The 20334-nt window shown below is 43.0% G+C and overlaps 2 protein-coding genes across 2 annotated transcripts in view; both read right to left on the bottom strand.

The window, feature by feature from the left end:
• Positions 1–17977, bottom strand: part of grin3bb (glutamate receptor, ionotropic, N-methyl-D-aspartate 3Bb) — a 45507-nt gene extending 27530 nt beyond the window's left edge. The window contains exon 1 of the mRNA XM_020609088.1: positions 17516–17977. Within this exon, the coding sequence (XP_020464744.1) occupies positions 17516–17977 (462 nt within the window). The remainder of the gene's footprint in view (positions 1–17515) is intronic.
• A 1999-nt stretch (positions 17978–19976) lies between these two features.
• Positions 19977–20334, bottom strand: part of wdr18 (WD repeat domain 18) — a 13998-nt gene continuing 13640 nt past the window's right edge. Inside the window, exon 10 of the mRNA XM_020609066.1 lies at positions 19977–20207. Coding sequence (XP_020464722.1) covers positions 20079–20207 — 129 coding nt within the window. The 3' untranslated portion in view covers positions 19977–20078. The remainder of the gene's footprint in view (positions 20208–20334) is intronic.

Here is a 20334-nt window from a genome sequence, read left to right as displayed (position 1 = left end):
CAAACTGATTACACCTCCTGCTCTTCTCTGGCTGCAGCAGGAGCAAAAAATCTATTCCAGGCTGATCTGACTGGATCAAGATCAAAGGTCAAAGTGTTTATTTTGTCATATGCACAGTTAGGAAACGTGTTTCCCTTTACAATGAAATTCTTACTCTGCCATCCACATGGATGCCACATAATACATGTGAAATATAAAGTAGATGAGCAATAACATAAATAGGCAGTAAAATCACAAATCTAAGGCACTTTAAAGCAGCAAGCGAAGGAAGCAAATAAAAATACAACAAGAACAGAACAGAGAGAATATATGCTACGTGGGTGACGCAGTGAAATGAAAGGTGATGTAGTCGATCACGCCTGTCCAGCACCTGACTTTCAACCTGATCATTTCTGAGGGACTGATCATCCATTCATGCGTTTTCAGACAGACGAGTTGGCTCCAACACCTCATTTGATTCCAGGAGCTGCAGGTGTTGTCTGTCACTGCTGAGTTCATTTGTTTTTAAAGGCCTTTTTTGAGCATTTTGTCTTTTCTCGACAGAAAAATGACCTAACTTTACTTACACCGAATTTTAAACATGAAAATTATTTTTGTATTTTTTTTATTTTAATTTTTTAGGTTTTCATTCATGTGATTGTAGTTTTCCTTGCTCCCTTGTATCATATGATACTTCTGGAGAAGAGCTGCACTTGTATGTTGTTTTCCATGTTCTTGTTTGTGATATTGCATCCTGTGACTGTTCAGTCAGAGACACATCTTCACTGTGGTACATAACGAGCTAGTTTTGTAACAAACTGGGGGCATTTATATAATAAGTCACTTTACATCACCTTACTTTATGACTTCACATCATTTACTGTGCCTCCCTTCTATTTTACCTACATCACTTTGACACTGTGCCAGTTTACTTCATGGTAAATGCCACTTTGACCACTAGGCTGCAGGTGTTGGCAGGACTGATGCTGATACCTGACATGACACCGCCCTCATAATGAGAGAACCCGAGGTGTGAAGCTGTGGCCACTCAGAAACAGAAACGACTGCTTTAACTAACATCCAATGAAGGAACATTAAAATTCTTGTTAAAGTGTCCCTCTGTCCTTAAGTGAGCCTGGGTCTCTGAGGGCCTGTTTGTCTCTGTTAGCGCGACACTCCGACAGTTTAATCTTTGATCTGTGAGTTAGTCTCAGGCTGCGTTTGTCAGGTGTCCCAGGTGAGTCTCTGCAGGTCGACAGCCTGTTCATGCTGATCACAGTTAAACTTAAAAACACTGCAGAGGAAGACAGCGAGATTACAGATCAAAGAGATGCTCACTCGCTCTCTTCTCACTGTTATGGCAATGCAGGACACGTCCTCCGTCACTGTGACGATACTCTGACAGGTGGCTCTTTAAGGATTTAAAGCGTCAAACCTGAAGAAGAGAAATGTGTTTGAGGAGAGAGAGGACATCAAATGAATCCTGCTGCCTGAGAGGACGTCTGACTCTTTTGTACTTTTCTGTTTTACTTCCCCTCAACTTACAAAAAATCAAAAAACTTCACTATACTGAACTTGCCACTTTAACTCACTGTCACTTTACATCACATCGATGTCATGCATGTGATTCTGCCTCATTGTACATCATTTTGCTTAAATTTACTTTGTCACATCACGACCCGGTGTCTTCCCCTCACTAACCTGACGTCGTGCCTTTGTCATTTGCATCTTGTTGCACTGCATCACCTCTCCTCACTGTATTTAGTCTTTCCCACAGAAAGTTTATGTTGAGGTTATTCAGCTGCAAGCTGTAGTGCATGCTGGGAGTGTTTTGGACATCAGACAGGTGCCTGAGTTTCAAGGTCGGTGAAGGTCAACTGCTACAAAGGGAGTTTTTTCTCCCCGCTGTTGCCAACCGCTGCTCTAGACCTGACTTTGTAAAGTGTCCTGAGATGACCTTTGCTGTGATTTGGTGCTATACATATACAATAAAACTGAAGTGATTTGAATATGCAACCTGTGCGCGCAGTATGAGGGAGGGGCTAATGGAAGTACAGTATGCGTGTGTGTGGGGCGCCTCTCAGCCAATAAGCTGCTATATTCATCAGTCCAGCTGTCACGTCACACACGTCAAGCCTATTTTCCTTGAGCTACATGTACAACGCTCCACAGAATCCACCAAAACAATGAAAACTCACTATTTCCAACCAAACACACATCAAGTGGTGCAATGACACTGGTGTGAGATCGACTGACAGTTTTACCAGTGAAGACGTCTCACTCTGCTGGAGTTGTTGGAGCAAAAAAACACTCTGTTTGCTCCAATTATTCTGTGTTAGAGTGATGCCTCTAGCTCATAAACAATCTTCAGCCACAGCAGACAGCGTGTTGTGTGTCCTCCGACTGCAGCAAAGTCACAAACCCGACAACAGCCACATCTGTTTGGTCCTGTCACCAATTTAACCTTAGCTAGCGACAGCTGGTATGACCCTGAAGGTCATCATTTTGACCAGAAGCTGCCACCTGAATGGTTTCCACACTGAGCTTTGCTAAAAGGATTGTAGGTGTCACAGCATTGCTGTGGGCGGCGGTGTGTGTGTATTGTATGTGTGTTGTTGGTGATCCTGAAAAAGTGTGACGTTCCCTTTCTGACTTGCATATTTGTCCCTGTGGTCATAAATGCATCTGATTGTGATTTCTAAATGCAGCAGCATCACAGAAAAACAGTTTCATTCATCCTGGTGTTAAGAGAATGTCAAATGTTCTGTATGAGACTCTTTTAACATAACCGCTAACATGATGTATATTCTCAACCCTAGCACTGATGATACATTTTGAGCATAATGTGATTTTGACTATCATTTCATATTGCTGTTAGCTGTGGACTGTGACTTCTGTATTTTACAAAGCATACAGTATAAAGTATTGCTTTTACAATGTGTGATCTGCTTCACAGAAGAAGCTACTGTGGTTGTGACTTATTATACTGCTTCTCTATTAATCCTTTATTATTCTGATTTGAAGAAACGGCTGCTGTTATTACACCCTGGGTGCACACAGTTTTATCCAATAGAAATATGTTGCTGTATGGGGAGTGTGCCCTATGGAATTAAAGCACTGTATTTTGTTACCTTTCATGGGATGAACTGTACATTTAGTAAGTTATGGACTGTGTCACAGACCAACCAGACGAGGACGTGTGGACTGAACACCGTGGCTGCGCCCTGGATGTGAAATATAAAAGGGCTGTGACAAAAGAGGAAGCGCGGCTTCAGGGCATCATCTTGGACAGAGCAGAGGCATCGGCTGCAGCTTTTCATTTTTGTATTTCAGTTTAGCTTCACTTTATTAAACTTTCTAAAAACTTTTATAGTATTCCTACTGCCTTCTTCAAGCATCACCCAAGGGAGAGATGGGTTCTTTCAGTATCCCCAGGTAAGAACCCTACCCACCTAATAAATATGACAAGGCACACATATATCACTTTATATTTCTTTTCCCAGCAGGAAATGAGTTATGTGCTCTGAGCTACTGAGTTTGGAGCCTTATTTGTCTTAAAATAACAGACAACTTGTGAGACATATGATGGGGAAGCACATTTTTACATCTGAGACACAAACCAAAGCCTGATTTTCACACAAATTTATGTATACTAATGTAGACAGACCTGATCCTGTCCTGTGGAAATAATTTCACTACCATAAAAACATCTCCGGTCAAAGAAAAGCCTAGATTTCAACTGGTCTACTTCAACTATGTTAAAAATCTTTAAAACAAAGATTCATGAAAGGCAACTGAGCGGCAATCAGACAACCCAAGATGAAAAATTAAAGAGGAAGTTTGATGTCAAGATCAGCAGTCACATCATCAACACATGGTGTTTTTTTAATAGTAAATGTCGATGTTCACTTCAAAACTAAACAGGAAAAATTAACCACAATCAAGACAAAGTGCTGACAACCAGTGGAGCTCCAATCAACGATACTAATATCGACTAATACTATATTCAATAAATATATTATTGATATATAATGGTGTGTTGAAAAGTAAAGTTTCCAAAGTGTTGTCAGTCTCCTGTACTGGTCTGCTGTCGATTCTCAGGAATAAAATTAATCAATAAAACAGAATCTAGAACGAGATCAAAGAAACGGAATGAAAGGTGATTCAATAAAGTCTGAATGAAATATAAAGACGAGGAGATGAAACAGCAGGCGAGATGAAAAGAAAACATCAGCTGAACAAAAATTGTTCACACTGCAAACTAAGAGCCAACTGTGAAGATGCTACACAGACAGATTCAGTGGCTGATCATCCAGACGCCAGATACGTAACACAGACTTGTACCCCCCGCAAAAAGAAGTCCGTAGGACAGGAGTGTCATCTGCACAGAGACCTAGCTCTGTCACTTTATTCTTCATATCTTTGTTGAACTAACCCTTTGACAGCAGATAAGTCACATAACGGGAATCACACCTGGAGGAAACTGAATCCTCTTCAACTTGCCTGAGGAGTCCTCGGACTCCTAAGGGCTAATTTGCACAACTCAGTTGTTTCCTAAAATGTCAAAATATTCCATTAAGTGCTCAAAAACTGATATTTGAGCATGCCCAATTTCATGACACATTTAATGTGACCGGAAGCAACAGAGCAGTTACTGAATAAACAGTTTAGTCTAAATAATCACAGAGCGACAGCCTTTTTCAGGTGATCCCTCCTTTAATCTGAAGACGTTTGTCCTGATTTATTTAATGCTTCTGCAATGAAGAACCTCTCGGTGATTCTGATGTTAAATAATCTGTTTTCTCTGCAGGGTTTCTCATGCCAGAAAACACTGTTAATGTGAACAGAGTTTATACAGAGGTCTCGAGCTGCTAACTGAGCAGAAACTGTGTTATTTTTCTGTAATAATGAGAGCTGACAGCAAAGCCGCCAGCTGCTCTCACTCTGTTGAAATATTAACAGCCAGTTTGTCCTGCGGTAATGTGCTCACATTACCCTGAATCCTGGACCAGCAAGCAAATCCCTGCCCATTAACACCAGCTAGACTCATGACTACCACAGAGAAAGACGCAAAACCATAAAGATGCATGACTGCAACTGAGAGATAGACCATGGATTGAACAGCATATTTCTGTCCGAACCTGACCCGACAAGCTTATATATGTCATGTCCGAACCTGGCCTGGGCCTGATGCAGCTGAGTGTGCATGGGGTTTTTACCCTTATAATTAAAAGAAGCAGTCATTTGAGTGCTCAAACCATCTAGCCTTAAGTTTGATCTTTGTATCTGACCCTGATCCAGACCGAACATAAATTTCTAAATTTCTGTCCAAAACTGGCCCAAACCCTCAGGTACTGACAAGTCCCATTGGGCTTGGTTCAAGTATACACACTCTACAGAGAGATGCAAGTCTACCACAGAGACACTGTTAAGTTTTTATTTATTGTACTTGTTGTTTAGTGATCAACTAAGTGCAATATTTTCATTCATATCATTGTTTGTGTTCTGCTTTTGTATAATTATGAGGACTCTGAATGAGCTCAGTAATTTAACAACGGCCTGTTTAATTCTGAAAACAGTGTCATGTTGAACCAGTTTTATTCTGTCATTCAGTTGCGCTCTGTCTGTATTTGTGGGTAGCAGCTTCCATCTGAACTAAAGCAGAGGAACATTTAAAAGGCATGAGAGATTGAAGTTCAGTGTGGGCTCTGAGCGGCTCTGCAGGGTTTAAATGAATCTGACTGAAGGATGATGACAGTGATGATGAAGAATTTCCTTCTCCTGCTCTGACCTTCCCTCTCTCTCTCTGTGACAAATGAAATATTGATTGGTGTTTCAGTGGTTTGTTCTGAGCTATGACATTCTGATCAGACCCTCCCAGAGAATAACTGAAGGCCTGGATCTGGACCAGGACTGAGGCTTGGATTAAAAACAGGCTAAGGACAAAGCCCTGCTGTCTCCCCGGCGTGGTACCGGGGCTCAAAGGCTCAGTTCGTATTTGCCTCTGTGGTGTGGTGCCTTCTAACAGCAAGACCCAGCAGCTTGCTATCCTGGGACCTGAACACATCTCAGCTGAAATCCAGAAACTCTGAGTCAACTACAGGAAACACACAGAGACCAGACAGCAGCAGGCAAACAGTGCCCCGTGAGCCAAACCCGGCCCTGCAACAAGACAATTTGGCCCCGTGATCAAAGCTGACGACTTCGCTTTAGTTTACACAAAAGGTTTTAAATGTAAATCCCAATATACGGTAATAATAAAGTCACAGACAGATGTCAACTGACAGGAAAAATCTGAATGCTTGACCCCTACAGGGAGAGGATTCATTAGCTCTATGTTGTCGGGGGCATTTTGCTGGGTTGGGTCCACCTGCCCGCTTACTGGTAAAACACACTGGAAGCGAGACATAAGTGGCGTGTTCCGAGTGTTTAAAGTTATCAGAACAGCTGTTTATCCAACAACAGGACAGCAGGACAGCAGCGGGACAAAGAGTCTAATCCAGCCCATACCCCCTTTCACCACCACCACAAACACACACACACACACACACACACACTGTATGTGTGTGTAGGCTGTATATGTATGTGTACTGTGTATATGTATATTACATCGCTCACAGAATGAAACATCACAGGAAGATTTTAACACATTCTCCAAATTATATGACAAAGCAAGTTGTTTTGTGTTTGGCTTGCAGCATATTTATATTCCACCAATGTGCATCAGCAGAGGTGTTTTGGCAGACACACAGTGACACTCAAAAATAAAATTAAGAAATGCCTTTAGGAAAGTCACAGTTCACACTGACTGCCCAGATTAGATTGTTTCTTAGTTTTTATTTGGCATTAATAACATTCAGAGCCAGTGACAATCTAAAATGATCTCTCTCTCCCTCCCTCTCTGTTCCTGATGCTGACTCGTCCATGATTGATCATCTTTAGTAAATGCTGAGTCGTGCTAGAAATGAAGTAATACCTCTGAACTACAGTCAGCTGATTCTGGCTTCATTTATACTTGTTAAAACCTGAATTCATACCTTTAGAGTTCAACACTACTTAGCTCAATAAATCTGCTCAGCAATGTTCTGCTGTGTTTCAGTGCAGAGGAAAAGCAGCATGAAGGCAATCATTGGACAGTGGATTTAGAAAAAGCTGTTTGGCTCTGAGCTCGCTGCTGCTCAGCCAAAAAATGTTAAATGACTCTTGTGTTAAATTAGGTTTTAGGTGAATAGTTCTGTATAAGTACACTGCAGCATTAAGTGATTTTCATTGTGCTGCTGTCAGAGAGAGCTGATCTCTTAAATTACCCAGATTAAAGACCTCACAGTGTGATTCAGTTCCTGTTGCATTATTTATCAGTCTGAAACAGGTAATCTGACATTCAAGCCTGACGTAATTGTCACCCGTCTAGAATCTCATCATCATATCTGTCTTTCATCATAACCGGTCATCCTCCTCCTTCATGCCCTCCATCGAGTGTGGTAGTACCGAGTCCTACAACCCAGAACCGAGTAAGCATTTTTGCACTTCTGGTTCTCTCACCCTAAAGTCAATGGGTTTTTGTTTAGATGTCTGAAATAAAGTCTGTTTAACATTTTCACATTTTGTTCTGCAACATAAAATACACCAGTAAATACCCCACTCATGATTTTTAATGCTTTTACTTGTTTTTCCAAAAGGCAGTTGCTAACAAGTGGCTAAATGAGACTACAGAGGCCGTCTGCATAGTCAACCATCATCACCCTGAACACAGAGACTTTACTCACTAGTCTGCCTTTACAGCCTCGTGTTTAAACTCACGCACTTGCAAACTATTCTGACACAGTCATGATCACTAGCTAGATCTGGTCACTCTAAGAGGACAAGATTTTGTAGAAGAGGTAAAAGCGCTAAATCATTTTATAAGTTTGAAGCTGTGGTGGAGACACTGAAGTCATGGGACTGAGGTGTAATTGGTATATAGGGAAGTATAGGGAGTTTTCAAACTTAATATTAAAGGTCTGAATCAGATTTTTATACAAGGTCAAAGGTCCGGAACACTAGTGACAAGCAAATAACTTTATTAAAAACTTGCTTATAACTTACAAGCAACATACGCTTAGGGGCCACTTTATTAGGTACACCTGTATAATTGCATGCAATGCAATGCAACACTTCTGCCTTAATATCTGTTTTGAAGCTCAATGTTTCAGTTTTTAATAAAGTTGTCATAAATGTATAAATTCTGTTATATGTTTATTATTGAGATTATACAGGGTGGGCCAGAAAAGTAGCCCGGAGCCCTAAGTACCTAGCTCCTAACACTTGGGGCGGGCTACTCTTCCATGGCCCACCCTTTAGTTAAAGGTGGTGTTGTACTGGACTATAGTATATTCAAAGGTGTCCCTATTATTCCATCCCTCTCATGTATGTAGCTGGGGAGGACAAAAATATAGAGAAAGAAAAGCTTGTTAGCCATTAGCTAGCTCGGGCGCCTGTTAGCCAACCCTTGAGTTCTGTCACTTGTTGGCATTAAACATCATATGGCCGGCGGTTGTCAGACAGGAAAATGATTACGTTTAGCCTTAATCTCGGCCCAGGGTCACTGTAATTATTGCCAAATAACCTACATTCCACAAAACAAAAAATTTATTTATAAGTATAAAACATTTTCTTCAAAGTAGGAAACATGCACTTCATTCCATTGCATTGCTAATACCAGGTGTGGGCTGGGTCTGGAAGCTTCAGCTTCTTTGAGAAGCCCTAGTTTATAGCCTGAGCTTTTTATGTCTGGCGATCATATTTGGGCTTCAAAAATTATAAAAGCGGTGTTCACCTATGATGATTATCTTGCTGAATAAAATGAGTACATGTATCTTATTTTCCACAATAATCCAAAAGCCTATGGAAAAATTCCATTGGCCTTTTGATGGTTGAGCCATGGTTATGCTAACTTCGGGATTGGTCTACAAACACACATCATCCCTACGGCACTCTATTTTGTACCCTTTACTGTGCCCATATCCCATCATCATACACTTCAGTTACACCGCATCATTTTGCTCTCATTGTAACCCAGCATTACCAAACATGTTACTGAACCCCTTTTGATTTTCGTTCATGATAACTAGCTTTCACTGAGCACATGATGTCACTCAGGTGGGTGGGAGGTGTGTTGTGCTGTTGGCCTGTTGTAGCAATAGACTATAAACTACAATTGCAAATCTTTGATAATCCACAATGTTTCCACATCCTGTCAACTGTGGAAGTGCTCCCACATGGTCCTTGTGGGGATTCACTATATTAGTGTGAACATGGATGAATGACAGGCCCCAGATCCAGCTGTCCAAGGGGTCCAGAAGGCATGTAAAGAGAGATACAAACTAACCAGAAATGTATTAACTTTGTATTGTGTGTTTGTGTCCCAGGGCCATCGCTCTCATAATTTGTCCACGAGTATAAATGAGGACCTGATCAATCCACTCAGAATCAGTCCATCTGATCTGTCCTCTGTCACACAGCCTTCTACCACCTACAGCTTTTACTTTAGCCCACTCACCAACATTATACATACAAATATCTTGTTTCCCTTTTTTTGCAAATAAATGTAGTATTAGATATTCTTGATACAACATTATATATTTGCCTTGTCTTGGCGCAGGAGTAAGGTCGGTGTATGTTGGGGGGTAAAAGTATAATAAATTGTCAGAGCAGCAGCGTCGCATCCAGTGTCTTTGTATTCAGTTAGTCTTCATGGCTCAGTTTTTAAAACAGTCTGAAGCTTCATTTCACTAAAAGCTCAGCAGTCCAGACTGCATCTGATTAAAGAGAACGGATCAATGAGTCCTGCTGGCTCTCACTGAGCCCACATCCATCACATCATCCACAGAACACATCACACCGCCTGCTGTTTACATCCCACATTTAGATAAGCTGCTACACCCAATCACATGGGCCCATAGCCAGCTTGACCTGCACCGACATCTCTGACAGCTTACCTCATCCAGTTTGCCTCCGCCTCCTTAAGTCCACAGACAAGTCTATTTTCAGACAACCATTTCTCTGCCCAATCACATGGGGCCCACAGCCAGTCGATGCTCCCTCTACACCTTTGATCCGATCTAAACCAGTTCAACTCCTCCTGTTCGCTCCTCCTATCTGCCTCCACCTGTCTGCTTCCTCTGTTCTATTTCCACCTGTTCACTTCTTTCAGTCCATTTCCTCCCATCCGTCTCTGCTTATTCTCTGACGTCTTTGTATTTGTCTACACTGTAAACTTTGAATGTAAATGAAATGTTTAATTATTTTCTACATAAATGTTGTGTAGTTGTAAAATCTTCTGATTTGTGAACATTCATGTACTGTATTCATTTTTATCCTGAGCCCCTTTCAGATATGCACTCCTTTCTAATCCTAAGGCTTCATGTCTGAATGTCTGGTCACTTTTCAGACAAAGTTGCGATGGCAATCTTACTAGGTTGCAACATTTACGCCTCGCTTCCAACATGGCAGAAGTCTTAACTGCATGTAGTCGCATTAACAGATAGGCACACACAATGTTATGATGTACTGATATTGTTTCGTATCATGGGGCTACCAATCACAAGTCTACAAAGCTAGCTTGTTCCACTAGTAGGTACTCTCATCTCCAAAAATGTTGGAACAAACTTCCAAATTGGCATTATTCTGACTGCACATGGACTGGACAGAATTATTAATACCTTTTCAACAACATCAGAATCAGTTGTATTTCCAGCCTGTGTTGCTACTTTAATTTGTAATGAAACTTACCTGTAGCAACCAACAGGTGCTGGCAACAGGGAAATCACATTTGGAACCAGTTAAAGGGTGAAAAGTCAACTCAACCTTGGTGTGGTGTGGACCACACTGAGCACGGAGAAAAGAAAGAAGAGCAAAGAATTTTCTGAGGATTTGAGAAGCACAATAGAGGAAAAGCCTGGACAGTCTAAAGGCTCCAAGTCAGTCTCCGGAGATCTGGCTGTTGCTGTGTCAACTGTGTCAAAGAGGCCTGCCACCAATTCTGCATGCCAAATCAGCCAAAGAGCCACTGACAGGATCTGACTAGAGCTACAGATGCTCACCAACAGTGGCCGATGGCCAACTGTCAGCTTGGTGGGTCACGGCCTTAGATCTCAGCAGCAGTGACTTCAGGAGCTTCTTCACAAATAAAATCACAACTATTAGAGAAAAAAATTAATCAGATCCTTCCCACAACTCTCATAAATATGTCAACTTTTATCAATTGCAAACCCTTCTATTCTCCCCAAGAATTTTCAAGCTTCATCCTGGTGGGTGTCTATTTAAAACCAAACGCCCACGCTAGTGCACTACAGCTCCTGGCCAAACTGATAACTAGTGTACAACTGGAACATCCCGACTCTCCACTCATTGTTCTAGGGGACTTTAACAGAGCAAATTTCACCCAAGAACTGCCAAAATACAGGCAGCATGTCACTTGTCCCACCAGGGACAAAAATCACACTGGACCATGGCTACACAACAATAAAAGATGCCTGTCGCTCTGTCCCCCATGCAGCCCTTGGACGCTCTGATCACTGTATGGTCCATCTTGAACCAAAGTTCAGTACTAACTATCACTGAATACAACAGCACTCTAATCCAGAATAAGCCATGTAAAATTTACATTCATTCTTCACTGGGGGGTTTATATTAGCATCTCAGGTATTGTGGAGGAAGTCGTGGCAGAGTATGTGGTAGCTGAGGTTGCACTCACAAGCACTTAAGCCGTTGGGTCATGATTTTTTTTTTTTTTAATTCAACACAAACCTCCTGTTAACAAGACAGGATAGTAAAGACAAAACAATGAATGCAGGACACTTACCAAAGAAACGACACATTGGAAGATTTAAGATGTGGTTTGTGTGTGAGGACGTGTGTGGGTGTATCCGACTCTATGCAATATAGTAGTTCTTGACTGCATCTGAATGTCGTTGTATGTTCCAAACAATGACAGTAAAGAACCTGATCTATCTTAGAAAGATAAAAGGGTGGGAACAACCAAAAGCACTAATAATGTAACATCATAATAATAAAAATACTGGGGGGGGCAGGGTGGTGCTCTGGCACTGGTGCTCTGTTTAATATATTTCAAAAAAACAAAAAAAAAACCAAATATACTGTAAAACATAAAATCTGAATGGGATTTGGTCAGAGGGTGTACAAACAATAATGGTGACCGGTCGGTGTTGTACCTGCACATGTGCTCTGAGGAACCAGGCTGGTAAAATTTACTGAAGGCCGAAAGCTCACGTTATGTGCAAATGTCATATTTGCTATTTGTTCAGGCTGAGACAGCTCGATCTGTCAGTCTCCACCTCCCCCCAGAGTTTAATCTGCTGCTGCCTGAAAATGGGCCACAGGGAGAAAAGACTTCCCTCCAGCTCTCTGTCAGTTCAGTGTCTGAAAGTGCTGCAGACACCAGACGGGGTATTGACTATGACTCTGCTGCTTCATCATGTGATGGAGTTACAATCCTCCTGTGATCTCTGACTCCATTATCCAACCTGAACACAAACTGCACATTGTACAAACACTGAGGTCACTTATTCAACCTACTGATACATGGTAAACAGACTTACACAGCCCTTTCCTGTGAAACTCAGGTGAGGCTGATATCACCGGGACCTATTAGGGGTTCAGTGTCTTATCACAGTGCTGCTGTGATAAGTGGTCTGGAGAAGCTGGGACTTAAACCGCCGGCCCCATGGTCAGGGGATGATCCAAGACTCAGCTGCCCAAGCATTTCCAACAGCTGCTAAACTCGGCCTCGAGATCCTTTTTCAGTAGGAAATGATTTCTGAACTGAACTCAGTTCATCCTCAGACCCTGTAAGGTCCTGATCCTGGCCCTATTGTCTAAACTGCCACCTGGGTCTGAGGATTAAATGTAAATAACATTCCGTGTTCTTGTTCCATGAAGGACCTGATGATAAAGCAAGAAAACCTCTGAAATCCCGATTCAGCTTTAACTGGATTGTTTTCAGCGTGAAATGAAAATCCCCGCAGAGATAATCTCATCAATATATACTCAGGCATTTACTCTGAAAGCCTGTAGCAGGAAGCGTGAGCACTTTCTGGGTCAGAGGAACAAATAAATAAATAAAACAAAACAAACATTTAAAAAACTGGAGCAGGAGAACCCAGGTGGTGAGGCTCAGTGGGAGCGTTTCAGCACCTTTTTGTGTTCTTGTGTAAAACTGATTCACTTTGTGTTGTTTCTGTGTTTGCGGGTGCATGGACTCTGGGTGACGTGCACTGTAGATCAACTGTATATGTGGTGTCTGACTCGGGCTCTGCTTTCTGTCTGTTGATCAGACAGTGGTGGAGAGCGGCGACAGGAAGGTTCTGGCTGAGATATGAAGGACTGATGTGAACACAGAGCAGAAACTAAACAGCAGCAGGAGGAAAAACCTAACCATGACATGAAACCTAAAGCAACAACAGCAGCATGTGCAATAAAACACCAGAGAGAGAGCTGCTACAGTCCAACCTTAATCTGACACGACAGCATCGAGCTGCTGCCGCACAGCAATGGCTGCCCTTCAGCGTATCTCAAGGAGACTGATAACTGTGTGACAGACACTACCTGAGTGCAAACCAAACCAAGATATAGTATTTGATCCAAGGGGGGTTAGGGACCATGAGCCTGTGCTCACTGGGGACAGTGAGATCACACTGGTGTGCTCCTACAACTACGTGGGCATAGTGTGCCAGGCTTGCACAAGGACGTCCTCCGCAGACTGACAGCTTGCTGTGAGTGCCAAGATCATCAAAACATTTTTTTTTTAATTAAAGCTACAATCAGGATTAAATTTAGATCTAGCTAGCATGAGGCTCTATCGCTCCAACCAGCCAAACACCACCAACCCATCACAGAGTGAAATTCACCCAGTTAGCGTAGCTCACTGAGCCGACTGCCCTGCTTCATGTCTACTGTACAACGGCACAACTGCGTAGCAGCTCCACTGCAGGACAGGTGGACAACACATTTGCAGCCAGCACAGCTTGTTAACATAGGCAGAGACACAAGTGTGGGTCATGCACATCCACAGAAAAGTTTTGACAGGTCGCAACACAAAATACACTTGTCCAATCCAGTATTTCTATCATATATAGGACACATGCTATTCAAAACATCTGAAATTGAATAAAGCACACTGTCAAGTGTAGCAGCACCTGAAGAGAGAGACATACAGCACAGTACCAAAACCAGGGTGACCCAGAACCAGACTCCTGGGGAAAAGTCACCAATCTAGTGGAGACTGCAACACATTCAGCTGGTGGGCATCAAAATAATGCAAGTCACCAGTCACAAATTGATTTGACAGCTGCAGCAGAACAGCCAGTGGCTTGTGAATGAACCTGCCTGGATGTAACTGTCTGATTATTACAAGTGAAAGTAGCAACACAGTGACATCCTTAGCTCAGCCAGCTGCTGTTAGGAGTCACACTGGGAGTGCAAATGACATGTACTGGCAGGAATTAGCTACAAGCACAAAGGGTAATGGTTTGAATGCTTACTACTATAAATAATAAATTCACAGCATACCAGTCAAAAAGAAACATTTGTAAAACCCTCTTCTATGTCAAATCTCTACACCTGCTGAAAGCTGTGCCAATATAACTGCATGATCTAAATCCAGTTGTGTTGGTTTCTTTTCTTCCTTCTCTTCAAAACTCTCATTTCATGACCTTTTTTTTCATGAAGCTGTCTCTGCTAACACTGGAATCATTAGTGCTCAAAGTCCTCCCTAAGCAAGGCCATGGGAAGTACTGCTACTGTATGTGGTCGTGTGGGGGAAGATGCAGCAACCACTGGCTGGATTTACTGACCTTGGAGCTACTTGAAAGGGAGTGATGTTTCCACTACTCAGTGGGACTTAACGGTAAGTAAAAAAAAAGTTGTGTGTCTGTTGATACCTTGTTTCTGTAACAGAGAGAATTGTTGTTACTACGCTACGTCTGCATTATGCCAGTTAAAATATGGGGTTTCTCAGTTACCTGCTTTGTTTAGAGTGTTACACATGTCTTTTACCTATCTATGGAGGAGACATTCATATTAATTAATGCCGTCACAGTTTGTTGTGCTGTCCACTTGCAACACAACACCAGCAGCAGGAGTTGTGTGTGTTCATGAACTATCCTCTCATTTTTAGGAAGAGACTCTCTGGTTTTATGGTTCTGAAAAAATTGCAGACTATTTGGAGTTATGAGGGGTGCCAGGCTAATCTAGAGGTGCCCAAGATTAAACATTAAATGGCTGGAAACAAGCACAATGAGCAGCCATGGGGACTTCAAGTAGATAAAGAAGTGCCTACTAACAATCATCAGTAAATGTTACTCACTTTTTTTATTAGTAATTAGTTGTGTGATGTATTGAGAAATGGTAGGTAGACTAAATTTCTTTTAGTGTCGTAGCTGACTAATTTAGGTACTCTTTATTCAAAATATGTGGTCAAATCTACCCAAAGTGAGTGCAAACTGTCACCTGACATTTATTGAGGAGATTATATGATTATTATTCCTTTCATAGAGAAATATGGTACTGTATGTTTGTCCATGTACACAGCATATCTTTTATAAACTCATAAGAAAACATAGACAACCAATTAACAGTAGGTATACATCATTTACATGTGTTTTAGGGTGGTGTAACCCCCACCCTCCAAACAGCTCGTCTAGTTTATTTTTTATTTATTTTATGGGTTTGGTTTACCTTTTAATGCTTCCAGGCCTCCCCAGGGAACCCTTTGTTTCACATAACAAAACAATGAACACTGGGGAATTCCCTCAGGTAAAGTCTGCAGAAATGCCAACTTATGGGAAGTGAGCATAAAGGGATCAAAATGAAGGTACTTGACACTTTCAGTGGGACGGCCCTGAGCCCTCAAGGATCGGGCCGAGCTTGCTACACTATGACCAAATAAACTTGCCTGGTCTAGAGACAAAATGTGTTCATGTACTGATTGACAGCTGAAAGCCCCCACCCCTGAAGGTGGCTGCTTCTGATTGGTTAAGCGTGTTGTCCTGGTCAGGCCGTTTGATGAGTCTGGGTCACAGGAGCCTTCAACAGCAACTCTCCCCACTGAGATACATTTTGGTGGAAAAATACTGAAATATGAAAATTCTTACATAGGCTACTGATAATTTAAAGATGACAATAAAGTCAACAGCTATTTACTTCTGTTGTGCTGATGGCTTTAAAATGCAATCACCAACTACCTGCTTCAGATCAACAACATGAAGACAAATATGCTCATCAGGAGACATTTCATGTCTCAGCAAGCCTGCAGGACAGGCTTACATTTCTATTAACAAGACTGAAATCTGAGTTTAGTCTGGGGAAAATGAAACAAGAACACAAAGCTCAAGCTGAACCATCCAGCAAAAAAAAACTGGCTTTCTCATGTAAAACTGAATCAGTGTAACCAAACCGCAGGGCTGCAGTTTAAAGTTCTGGCTGAGTTTGCCGACCTGGTGTTGAGGCTGACAGGTTTAACATGCTCTTAATGTGAAAGTTTCTGAACTCTGTCACACAACACCAAACTGTGACCAAACACTGGAACTCCCATCTACAGTGACCTCAATTGAAAATCCATCCAAAAAGCACTGATTTTTCAAAAGCTTAAACTCACTGGCGGAAACAGACTAACCTGATTCAACAGGAAATCTGTCACACTGAATAAACCCATGTCTCTGGACCTCGAATGTGCTGCAGTGCCAACCACTGCTCACAGAGTCCGTATGAACCGCAAACCACCCGAAAAACACTGAAAATCTCTGCTGCAGTCTGCTCACAGGCCTGTGCCACGAAAACCATCCATTCAGACTTGGAACAAACACTCAGATGTTTCTGACGTTATGAAACCACGTCAACTCAGGAGGCCTGTTTCATTCAACTTGTAAGAAGCCAACACAAAGGGAGATACGAAGTTTTCATCTCACAGTTGCCTAATTGTTGAGTTTAAAATCTAGTAAGCCAGCCCCCACCCCGTCTATTGGTTTGCGGAGAACCGTGTCTTCTGAAGTGAATTCAGGTTCCAGACACATGGACAAACGTCAAAGACCAGACTACAGAGTGAAGCCTCTAACAAATTAAAAGCGGGAGAGACAGAAGAAGCTGGAGCACGTCTGAGACAAACAGGCAAGTTTTTAAGCCTCGAACACACAAAAGCACTCAGAAACCTGCAGCTGTGCATTACATCCGCCCGAGCTGCTGCACATCCTCCAACGGCCAAACCTTCATCTGCTCATCTGCCATGTTAGACAAACCTCCAGACACCAGACAGGTCAAGGTCAAACCGGATCAACAGACCGGGACAGATTTGGCTGAACCGGTGTTGTGTCGAGATGTGTTTCCCCTAACATTATCCTAACCACGACCACTGACTGGAGCGTCACGTGAAACCGAGTTTTTAACAGGAGGCACGCATCTCGATACAAGACCGAAGCCGCATGCCTCTGCACAGCAGCGCACGTACCGTCCCAGGTCCAGGTGTAGTTTTACAGACTCCTACCTGCGTGCGGAGCGGCTCCCCCTGCTCAATGACACTGAGGAAAGGGATCTCCAGGGACGAGGCCAGGAAGTCCACCTGTAGCAGCTCCTCGCGGCTCTGCGGGAAGGCGAGCACGGCGGACACTCCTTGCACCACCACGCCCTGACACACGCACCGTAACAGGGACTCCGGGTCCGCGGCGGCCGGCTGCTGGGACACCAGCTCCAGGCTTAGGTTGTAGGGCAGGAAGTTGTCCCGTTCCCATTCCCGCTGGTCAGGGTCATGGTCCCGACTCACCGCGGCCGTAGCGCGGTTCAGACCCAGCTTTTTTTTTGCCGGAAGGAGCGCACCGACGCGCACCTTGTGTCCGATCTGTACCAGGAGGTGGCACGGCTGCGGGTGGTGGAGGCACGGCTGTATGAGGAGGAGTTGCAGGAGGAGTAGGGCTCGCAGAGTCCGGGACCAGGAGGAGGTGAAAGACATCCTGTCGCGCTCTCAGCATCGCTCTGTCGGCTCCTCTGGTTAATCCTCGTGCCCCACGGAAACACTGAGGGGTTGCTGCTATTGAGAGAAGAGGAGGTTGCTCCTCCTGCTCCCGAGGAGGGAGGAGGGGAAAAGAGGAGGTGAGCTGGCGCCCCAAAAGTGACGGGGATAAGCAGGGGCAGATGAGAGGAGGAGGTGTGAGGAGATGTGGAATTAAGGAGGTGCAGAGGAGAAGAGAGGAAGACAACAGCAACTGAGAAAAAAAGGTGGACAAAGTGACAGGAGTGTTTCACAAGAAAGAAAAAGGAGACGAGGGGGTGCAGAAGACGTTGAAAGGAGGAGAAAAGGCGGAGGACTGAGAATCAGGAGGAAACGCAAAGAGGAGAGGATGGGAGAACAAGACAGATTAGAGAGGGGAGATGTGATCCTCAAAGGAGGCCCTACAGAAGGGGAAAGGAGACAAGAGGACAAGGTTAAGGTGTAGGAGGACATTTAACAAACACGGGGCGAGGGTAGGTGTCCTCACAAAAGGAGGAGGTGCAGAGGAGAATGATACAAGGAGGTGCTAGAGGAGACAGAGGAGGAGAGAAAAGTTAAAAGAAGATCAAACTGGAGATGTGGTATCTAGGAGAGGAGGTGGAGGCGAAAGAGAGATGAGAGGAGTAGAGAACCAAGGAGGTGAGGTGGTGTCCTACAGACAAGAGGAAGAGGTGCTGCAGTGAGATTTATCAGAGCATCTACAAAATCAGTTTTTTCTTTTTATTTTTTTGGTTTTTATCTTTGAATCTGTGTATTATTTACTAATGAAAAATCAGGTTGTGTATTTGTCTGGTGTTTTGTCTGGTGGAGGAAAAATATTTTCAGTGAATGAGTGAACATTTTGTAGGATTAACTCCAGGCCGTCAGAATAAAATCAGGTCAGTATAATTTTATTTCAGTAATATAATGATCAGAGCAGAAGGTTGAATAAATAAAGTGTCAGTTCTGATAATCAAAGAACACATTACACATTGTTAGATAAATTAATAGTTAAGGCGTGATCTGGTAACATCTGACTGCATTCCAAAGTCCCATCAGGAAAATATAAATTTTATGTTCCATCTGTCAAGGACAATCAGGTCGTTATACAAACCACAGTACTGGTTCCCTTGGATAAATATCCATCATAGATACTGCTTATAGGGGTATAGATGGGGCTGGAGCCAATCCCAGCTGACACTGGGTGAGAGGCAGGGTCCACCCAGGACAGGTCTCCAGTCTGTCAGAGGGCTGACACGTAGACAAACAACCACACTCACCCCTAGGGGTGATTTAGAGTCACCAGTCAACCTAAGCTGCATGTCTGTGGGCTGTGAGAAGAAGCCGGAGCAACCGGAGAGAACCCCCGCAGGCAAAGGGAAGACATTGAGACTGCACACAGAAAGGGAACCTGGAACCTTGTCGCTGTGAGGCGACAGTGCTAACCATCACGTCACCATGCCATAATTATTTTCATTTTTGATGTGGTCACGACTAAAGATTGAGTTCTGTCAAATTAATAGGATTTAACTAGGTCTGGGGCCAGTGCACCTCAAACAGGCACAGGTCTGTAGGAACGACCTCTTTGTCCTACCAGTTTGACTGAAGAGCTGCGTGTTTGTTACCATGTTCACTGCACCACTAACATCGGTCTGTTTGACAGCTACGCAGTGTTCACACTGTCCACACTTGTCATTCAAAGCTCATTAAAAAGTCATTAATACACATAAATGAAGTGCTTCTCTGAAGATGAACCAGCGTTACAACCACACAACACAATTCTACTGTCCTCCGTCCATGTGCAACACTGGCTATGTGGTTGAGTTCTGCCTTTTTTGTTCTGTTAACGTGACAAAACATTTTAACCATTTTTGAATCGATTTAGAATCGCACACGTTATGAATCGTGATTCTAATGTGACTTGATTTTTTTTCCACCCACCATATTAAACAGGCAGCAACAACAAACACAGCAGACAAAGTCATACAAAAACAAGAGACCTTTATTTTCCAACAACAATCAGTGTGTGTGTGCTTGTGTCAACCTGGGTGTGTTTCTCAGTGTGTACCTGTACACACTGTGTCTAAGTGGGTTTGGTGAGCAGCTGACTGGAGAAGTCATACAGATCTTTGTTGATTTTCTTCAGAGTCTGAACTTCTTCTTCCAACTCTGAGACTCGAACCTTCGTGTTTTCACCATCGCCAAACACCGACTGAAACAACACAACAGCTGAATATTAATAAAAAATTATTAAATATAGGGCAGAGATACATACACTGGTTCCAGCTGCTGTTTCTGTCATGTGTTAAGTCAAACTGCAGAGGGAGGGTTTTCCTGCT

The sequence above is a fragment of the Monopterus albus genome, unplaced genomic scaffold (assembly GCF_001952655.1).
Source record: "Monopterus albus unplaced genomic scaffold, M_albus_1.0 scaffold98.1, whole genome shotgun sequence".
Taxonomy (NCBI): domain Eukaryota; kingdom Metazoa; phylum Chordata; class Actinopteri; order Synbranchiformes; family Synbranchidae; genus Monopterus; species Monopterus albus.
Note: the sequence above shows the minus strand (reverse complement) of the source record. Positions and strands in the feature narration are given on the sequence as shown.